General features: G+C 40.8%; 1 protein-coding gene across 1 annotated transcript in view; it reads right to left on the bottom strand.

Moving 5' to 3' along the window:
- LOC308393733 (sushi, von Willebrand factor type A, EGF and pentraxin domain-containing protein 1-like) overlaps nt 1-7239 on the bottom strand; it is a gene marked incomplete at both ends in the record, with an annotated part of 20808 nt that extends 13569 nt beyond the window's left edge. Inside the window, 8 exons of the mRNA XM_080877688.1 lie at nt 179-385; nt 504-689; nt 773-961; nt 1083-1268; nt 1384-1575; nt 1673-1777; nt 1934-2338; nt 7218-7239. Coding sequence (XP_080733814.1) covers nt 179-385; nt 504-689; nt 773-961; nt 1083-1268; nt 1384-1575; nt 1673-1777; nt 1934-2338; nt 7218-7239 — 1492 coding nt within the window. The remainder of the gene's footprint in view (nt 1-178; nt 386-503; nt 690-772; nt 962-1082; nt 1269-1383; nt 1576-1672; nt 1778-1933; nt 2339-7217) is intronic.
- Between the last annotated feature and the right edge of the window lie 2276 nt (nt 7240-9515).

Here is a 9515-nt window from a genome sequence, read left to right as displayed (position 1 = left end):
ACTGAGAGTTGTAAACTGACTCAGTGCTGGAGCAACTGATGTGACCGTTTTCAGGAGCCTCAAGCAGCGGGCATCGAACAACTGTTGTAAAGGACAGAAAGATGTGACTTTCATGTCATTAAAATACAAATGAAGTTGTGAACAACTAGTAATCCAAGTAAAATGGGTTCACATGTACCTGTGCAGATTGGTGAACTGGAGGTCCATTGGCCTGGATGTGTACACTCCATGCTGTGTGCACCTTGCAGCTCATGTCCTTCATCACATGTAAAATGACAAACCATGCCAAGTGGATGGGGTGTGTCATGACTAAGAAATGAAGACAGAGAAGGGCTGCAGCTTATCTGACCATTTGTTGGGACCTCTGGAGCAGGACATCCTTTTGCTACAAAAGGGAAACAAAAGAGTAAAATATTACTAATATGTCATGACATAATCAATCAAAGAAAAAAACTGGAGTAACACTGTTTGTAGTAAATATTGATATAATTATGCTTTCAGACCTTTGCATGTAGGTATGTTTTCATTCCACTGTCCGTCCTCAGAACACTTGATGGTGTTTGCTCCCTGCAGTTCAAAACCTTCTTCACAGCTGAAGCTGCAGGTGGAGTTTGGTCGCAGTTCAGTCTCAGATTCACTGCACTGCATGATGAGGGGAGCTTCTCTCTCTGGATTCTGGCAAAGGATGGCTGACACAGAAACATGTGTATTTTATTGAACGTGTCCTCATGATATAGAAGATGGTGGGTTATACTTTTCGTGTTCCTCTTACCTTCACAGTGAGGAATCTGCTGATTCCATGTACCTCCTGATGTGCAGGTCACTCTACTGGCTCCCACTAAATGGTAACCTTGGTCACAACTGAAGCTGCAGGTGTTTTTGTAGCTGAACCTCGTATCAGCATCTTCTCCACAGCTGACAAAGCCATTTGTCAAGTTTTGCAGCGCAGGGCACTGAACAGCTACAAAAGAGAGAGGCAACAGAAGGAGTTAAATGAAAGCTTTTATTATAATCATCATGCAAATCATCCCCCAAATAACAAAAACTACACAACGATGAAAGGTAAAAACATGTGGCCGTACCAACACAGTATGGCTGGGATCCATTCCAATTTGCTGATGCTTCACATTGCAGAGATGGAGATCCAGACAGTACATAACCTTCATCACAGGTAAAAGTACAGGTGGACTGATAGCTGAATGAGCCCAGAGGATCGGAGCATTTCATGGATCCATGTGTCGGCTCTGACATCTTCTCACACTGAATCACTGTAGACAACAGAGGGGAATAAAGCATTACGCCATGACTCCATCACTGTGTAGAAAATAATAAAAGTAACAAAAAGTAGTAGCAATATTATAAGCTATTAGCACTTAAACTCACTTTCACATGTAGGGGGTTTTTCTGACCATTTTCCTAAGGAAGTACACCTCAAAGGTCCTGGCACACTCAGCTTGTATCCTTCCTCACAGGAATACTGACACAAGGAGTCATAGGAGAAACTGCCATACTTGTGAGAGCAATTTACATGTCCTTTATCTGGAACAACCACTTCACCTTTGTTACACTGCACAACTGACAACAAAAAAACAACAACACAGTTGGATATTAATTAAATCCTTTACATGACTTAAAATATGTATTTAAACTACGCTATCAGATTTTTTCTCACCTTGGTCACACTTGTGTCCAAAAAAACCTTCAAAGCAATCACATTTGTGGCTGTTGATGGTTTCAACACACTCTCCGTGGAAACAGGAGTCAGTCTTACAAGCCGCTGGAAAAAGCAGAGGTACTTCTATAAAGGTTGGTAAATATACTAAAACAATATGTCAGAAACATCATTTTTAACTTTCAGATCAGTAGATCACCTATTAAAGAACAGCAACACAGCAGCAAAAATTAGTTTTTCAAGAGTGTGATTTTTGCTCACCTGTGTAGCACAGAGCAGTCTTTGATTTTGTACATCTCTCGTCATTCCACTTGCCTGGTTCTTTATCTCTTTTAATATACATCTCCACACAGTCCTCATGCATGCCTGTGTTTTTGTCACCCTCGTTATTGTTCGGTTCTCCTTTTGCCCAGTTGGTTGCTTCTTCTGTCAGAGGCTTGTTGGTTCCTACCCAGGTCCAGACATTATTAATCCTACGAATCCCAATCCAGTAGTAGCCATTTTTCTTGGGCAGCCAGTTGTTAAGATGCTCAAGCTCCTCCTGGTTCTGGATGGCCACCATGTCCGTGTAGTGCTCCTGGCACCAGCTTCGTGCATCATCCCATGTCATTGCGTTGTCCGAGTAGAAGTAAGACCAAGACTCTACACTAGTCCACATGCACAGCACTTAAATAGAGACAGTGACATATAGTAGATGTAAATGGGGAGAAAAGGAGAGATTTAAAAAAATTCTATTAACTAATTTGCTCTCTAATGAGTGTTTTTAGTATTGGGTGCCTTTGTCCCTCCCGTATATATTCTTCATCCTGTATAAATTTCTCTTATTTGTTGTTTATTTTTGCTGTCTTACTATTTATATTTTATTCCTGCACACTTGGTGTGGAGCACCCACAATTTTGTCATACATGTACAGTGAACACAGGGCAATCCTATTCTAGCTGGTTCTAAAACTTTTTATTGAGACGCTCAAGGCTCTTCTGGCAATAAATGTACATACTTGAACAAATAACGGCGAAGTTGATCCATGAGGCAGAGCTCTTATATCCATGGGTTAGTCCAAAGAAGGAATCCTGTAAAAATAATTTAAAGGTGCATTAAATTAAAACCAAATTAATGTACATTAAAATGAATAATATTTAAATTGATATCCCTTCCACTCACCATTTTAAATGATATGCCTGATAAACTCCAGAAGGCACTTGATTCTCTAGCTTTCAGCCTTAGTATGTGTAGGGATGATTCTCTGCGTTATGCACTGGATTTCCAGGTTTTATACGCTTCTCTAGTGTCATTCAGGAAACCTGGAAGGTTTCCATGGAATCCCCCCCAATACTGCTCCATTCCACAAAAGGCTTTAAAAACATTTCCTGCACAAAAGCATTGGCTGGTCGTTCTCAGTACTGAACTCCCAGGATGACTTTTAGGGTGAGATGGGGCTTACTTGGCTCTGCAACAATGCAGCTAATCGGGGTGACAAATGGGGTGACTGCATGTTCATGCTACTCCCACTGAAATTGTTGTGTTTCTAAGCTAGACACTGTGTAACGATGATAAACAGTCAAAACTATTTTTTTAAACTTCGACATCTGAAATATTAGTTTTTAAAAATTATCAGTTTCCTGTTGCCGTACATTAATGTAGAGGAAGAGAATAGCTCCAAGGTCTGCTGGCTTGATAGATGAGTTGGGGTGTGCCCACCAACAGAAAGCCAAAAAGCAGGAAAAGATTAGACCTTTAGACCCAAACAGATAAAAACAATGGTTAGAGCCTTGATCTGGATGGGGAAAGGTTTGCATGGAATTGCCGAAGATGAAAATAAAAAGAAAATATATTAATTTGAGAAAGAGGTCGGTTCTTTGGTTCAGGTTTATAAAAATATATATACATACACACTACAAAAGTCAAAGTTTGGACACACCATCTCATTTTAATAGTTTTTCTTTATTTTCCCTACTTTCTACATTGTAGATGCATGCTGAAATCAAATATCTGAAGCAAGATATATAGAATTATGCAGCAAAGAAAAAATCTATAAATAACTCCAAATATGTCTTATATTGGCAGCTCGGTGGCACGGTGGTTAGCACTGTTGCCACACAGCAAGAAGGTCCTGAGTTCAATTCCAACATCAGGCCGGGGTCTTTCTGTGTGGAGTTTGCGTGTTCTCCCCGTGTCTGCGTGGGTTCTCTCCGGGTACTCTGGCTTCCTCCCACCGTCCAAAGACATGCAGCTTGTGGGGATAGGTTATCCAACATTGTCTGTCCAAGATAAAGACAATGTTGGATAACACCTCCCACCCACTCCATGACATGTTGGTCAGTCACAGGAGCTCGTTCAGTGAGAGACTGAGATTACCGAAAAGCACCACTGAACGACACAGGAAATCATTCCTGCCTGTGGCCATCTCCCTGTACAACGCATCCACTTAACACACTGTTTGCTGCTACAACTACACATGTTTCTTTTCCAAATATTTATTTATAAGTGACTTATGTATGTATGTATGTATATATATATATATATATTGTACTATTCTTAGTTAGCGTATTGTCTGTCTTGTCTTAATGTTGGTTTAAAATGGAGCACTGTAACAAAAAATAATTTCCCCCAGGGATCAATAAAGTATTCTGATTCTGATTCTGATTCTGATTAATTGGATAATCCAAATTGTCACTAGGTATGAATGTGAGTGCGAATGGTTGTCTGTCCCTGTGTGTTGGCCCTGCGACAGACTGGCAACCTGTCCAGGGTGTACCCCGCCTCTCGCCCTATGACAGCTGGGATAGGCTCCAGCGCCCCCCGCGACCCTGAAAAGGATAAGCAGAAGCGAATGGATGGATGTCTTATATTTTCGTTTTCTGAAAGTCTTTGTTGACAGCGCTTCAAACCCTTGGCCTTTTCTCAATGAGTTTCATGATGTAGTGACCTGAAATGCTTTTCACTTCACAGGTGTGTCTTGTCAGGGTTCATTTGTGGAATTTCTTGCCTTCTTAATGGGGTTTGGACCATCAGTTGGCTTGTGCAGAAGTCAGGTTGGTACACAGCTGACAGCTCTATTTGGAAAATCGGAATTCATATTATGACAAGAACCAATCAGCTAATGAAGAGAAATGACAGTCCATCATTATTTTAAGAACTGGAAGTCAGTCAGTCAGTCAGTCATTTGAATATGTCCCCAAGTGCAGTCGCAAACAGTGTGACACAGAAAAGGTGAACGGATGGTCTCTACATGCATGGTTCCCACTGTGAAGCATGCAGGAGTGATGTTGTAGGGGTGGTATGGTGGTGACACTGTTGGAGATTAATTCAAAATTAAAGGCAAAAAGAACCAGCGTGGCTCCCACAGCATCCTGCAGCAACATGCAGTCCCATCCAGTTTGCGTTTCGTTAGACCATCATTTATTTTTTAACAGGACAATTGTTATGATATTTTGATACCACGGTAAGCATTTACAGGATATTGTTTTATACAGGAAAACTGTTACTCAATAAGGCCCATATACTAGTTGTTTTTCTCTTTCTCTGTGACCCAAGAATTAATGTGTAGGACTCACAAGCTGGTACCCCAAGGTCGAGAACACCACAGAGATGAGACCACTTCCTTACTCCCATCCTCCCTTTTTCTTTATCTCCTGGAAAAGGCTCGTTAAAGGCTAGGTGGTTTGTTTCAGAATTCACTAATGAAAGAACTCTGTATTTTATGTCTAGGAGTGTATTTTGCTGGGATGATCATAAATTATAGCTGAACTGATAAACTACACAAGGGATACTTTGCTCAGAAGGCAGGAAGACGTTTCCTTATTTAGTCTGTACCGGTTTGAACTGGGAAAGCCGACACACGAACCTTTTTTTCTCTATATAAACTGCTGTGTATCAAATAAACCTTTGAGTTGATTCTGGGAAAGCAATCTGAACAGTTTCTGTATCACTTTGTTCTCCTAACTGCTCCCGATATCGTAACTAACCCAGCTGAACGGCATACCTGAGTGTTACTTTAAATAATTAGGAATCTTATAAGGAAAGGACAAAACTCTGCTTATCGCTCACGCCACGGAGGAAACCCGGGACGGCAATTTCCTTCAACAATGACCCCAAATACACCTCCTGGCTGTGTAAGGGCTATTTGACCAAGAAGGAGAGTGATGGAGTGCTGCGCAAGATGGCCTGGCCTCCTCAGTCACCTGACCTAAACTCAATCGAGAAGGTTTGGGATGAGATGGAGCGCAGAAGGAAGGCAAAAGGGCCAACAAGTGCTCAGCATCTCTGGGAACTCCTTCAAGACTGTCGGAAAATCATTTGAGGTGACGACCTCATGAAGCTCATCGAGAGAATGCCAAGAGTGTGCAAAGCAGTAATCAGATCAAAGGGTGGCTATTTTGAAGAATCTACAATATAAAACTTTGTGAAATGGATATAAATTTACGCTACCAGAGAATGGACTGGGGGAGTGGGAGAACATCAAGAGCTGTTATTTTTTAATGTGTTCCAGTTTACGAAAAACAGCATATCTCTTTTTGTGGCACATAAAAAGACAAACTAAGAATAAAAAGTTAGTAATTTTGTGCGGTTAGTGGTTTGTGCAACTCAGAAATATAACAACAATCCTTGGAAACTAGAATGACGCTGACAGTTGTATTTTCACATGGTTTCCATACAGTATGCAATAACACTAAAGGACTAATGTTTGCACAAGATTGCAATTTACAACCTAAAAGTAATAAATGCTAAAATAACAGTCAGGAAAGAGCTTCGGGAAAGGAAAAGGTGTAGCGACAGATTCTTTCTTGTTACTGCATTTATTTCTCATTGTTCCACTTGGTTATGTCTCTCTTGGGGTGATCGTGGCTCAAGAGTTGGGAGTTCGCCTTGTAATCGGAAGGTTGCCGGTTCGAGCCCTGGCTTGGACAGTCTCGGTCGCTGTGTCCTTGGGCAAGACGCTTCACCTGTTGCCTACTAGTAGTGGTCAGAGGGCCCGGTGGCGCCGGTGTCTGGCAGCCTCGCCTCTGTCAGTGCGCCCCAGGGTAGCTGTGGCTACAATGTAGCTGCCATCACCGGTGTGTGAATGGGTGGATGACTGGATGTGTAAAGTGCTTTGGGGTCCTTAGGGACTAGTAAAGTGCTATACAAATACAGGCCATTTATCTCTTCCTTGCAATGTATCTCCACACAGTCCTGAAAGGGTATGTTATCTGGCTCTGCAGGTACCCAGTTTGGAACCTCATTAGGTGCAATCTGATGATGATGTATCTGATATCCTCATGTTGGTGTTGTTCCTGCATCACCATAATTAATGTTGGTCCAGGTTTAACACTGCAAGTTACTAATCATATTTTTGTGACGTCATAGTTTTGCAACATGGAAAAAACACCCTGCTATTGTCCACTCAGGAAAACATCCAACAAAGGTTCAATGTTAGGGTTGAGGGTTAGGATGTAAACATCATTAGGGTTAGGGTCATGGGGCTATCGCTAGGGTTATGAATATGGGGTTTGGGTTTGGTGTGATGATGTTTCCACCAAATGGCAAAACAGTATTATCTTCCCACCAGGGACTTCGCCAATGATCATCATTGTAATATCATTTCTTCCACAGCTTCCTTCCAGGAAGGGTGTCACTCAACCACCAATAGCACTCTGAAGACACATAAACACACAGACACAAAGTACCATGATATTTATATTGTATTTATTCACATTTATTTTTGAAAGGACTGTACAGAAATATTGTATATAACATATACTGATAAAGAGATGCTATAGGAAATTACATAATTTACAACATATTAAACAGAGCCTTTACAGCTGCAACGTATCAGACAAAATCCCCCCAAAATAAACCTCTTATTTTTTATCATGCAGTCATAAAGCATGGTATATCAGTCTGACACTACTACTGCCATCATAATAATTTCATAATAATAATAATAAGAAGAAGGATTTACTGGAAAGCAAAGAAACAATAAGTCAAACCATTAAATGGTTGAAGCTCAGACAGTTTGTTTTCAGTGTTTCTCAATTTTCACTTGAGCAGTTATGGTATCTGTTATCAGGACAAGCAGAGTGGAAAATTCCACAGTTGAGGGCAAAAACAAGTGATGTACCATCTGTAATGTATTGTACTAAAAGTACCAATGTGCTGCTGCATGTACCACTCTTTGGATGGGCATTTTGAATGTGATATAAGTATGTGGTAGTAGTGCTACTGCTCTGGTCATTGGTAATAATAAACTGTAATGATTTTATAGAATTGGAATCAATGTAGCAGCCTTGATTTTTGTTAGTATTTACTGCTATATCTAACTATATCTAAAATTTTAATTTACTACCTGCACAAGCAAGAGCCCAGTGTTGTCACACGTGATGGCAGCTAGGAAAATAGCAAGAAAAAATTCAGGACTGCAAAGCTCATAACCATAGTTTAGGGTGGGGACATAGATCGACTAGTAAACTGACAGCTTTGCTTTTATGGACAGCTCTCCCTTCACCATGCAGTGCAGTGTCCACATCACTGTAGCCATGATCCAAATCCATCTGTCAATCTCCCTCTTCCCTCTCCTCTAACCTGTGAACAAGACCTCTGTGATATTAAAGGTCTTCCACTATGGGCAGCAACTCAACATTAACCCAAAGTGAAAACTCAACTGTTTTCAGGCTTTTTCAGGGCCATATGACTCAGACTTGGAAGAGTTCAATCTTATTCTCGCACTTGGCCATGAACTGCTCCAGTGTAAGACCACCACCTCATGAAGAAAGCAGGACTACATCACCCACAAGAAGCAGAGATGAGATCCTGAGGCCACCTTGGAAGAAACCTTCAGCTACTAGGCTCCACCTAGAAATTCTGTCCATGAAAATTATGAACAGAATTGGTAACAAAAAGAGCTGCTTTGGCTGAATCCAACACCCACTGATGTTGACTACAAATAATTGGCACACAAAACAAACTTTGGCAACATTTGCGCACAAATGAAATGGCTTATATCAGACTATTTATCTATCTAAAGTAAAAATCATCGAAGAGTGCATGACTTTAGGATGCTTTGAGCAATAGCCAGATCAAGTCCATATGAATTATGTAATTAAGTAATGCACTGAATTACTTTTCAGAAGAGAAACAAATAATATATAATTCATTACTGTTTTTTGAGTAATGACCCCGACACCGGTTGGTCCATGTGTGTCACGGTACCGGGTCTGTGGCCCAGTGTTTTGTGTGTGTTTTAGTTCAATTCTTTGATTATTGTTATTCATGGGTTTTGGTTCTGCTTGTGTTATATTTTTAGTCCGAGGATTTTGGTCTCAGGGTCTGCGTCTTTGTGATTTTCTCGTGTTTCCTGTTTTACTTTGAAAGTCTGTGTCCTATGTCAGTGCTTCCCCTTGTCTCATTATGTCTTATTAGTCCCAGCTGTGGTTCCCTCCTGTTTCCCATTCTCTCATTACTCCCTTGTATATTTAAGCCCTGTGTTTTCCATTCCCTTTTCTTGTGTTGTACCACTTCCATGTGCTTTGTGTTTCCTTGCACCTAGTTTCTAGCGTCCCAGTTTCTAGTTTCCTAGTGTTTATGTTCCTTGTCCATAGTTTCTAGTTTTCTGCTTTTGAATTTTGTTTCTAGTATGTGTTTGCTACAGCGCAACAAAGCTTCCTTTTTGAGTTCATCCTTTCGTGTCTGTGAGTCCTGTATTTGGGTCCTACATCCTACCTGCCACACAACATAACCTGCCAATGTGTTGTTATTTCCAGTCTAAGTTCAACTTTTATTCGTGGGGTTTCTGATGAATACAGTCAAGAAATACAAGAAACAATATTTCTGTGGTAGGATGGAGACTAGGTAGTAATTCTTTTAG

Source organism: Rhamphochromis sp. 'chilingali', assembly GCF_963969265.1.
Source record: "Rhamphochromis sp. 'chilingali' genome assembly, chromosome: 3".
In the NCBI taxonomy this organism is placed as follows: domain Eukaryota; kingdom Metazoa; phylum Chordata; class Actinopteri; order Cichliformes; family Cichlidae; genus Rhamphochromis; species Rhamphochromis sp. 'chilingali'.
Note: the sequence above shows the minus strand (reverse complement) of the source record. Positions and strands in the feature narration are given on the sequence as shown.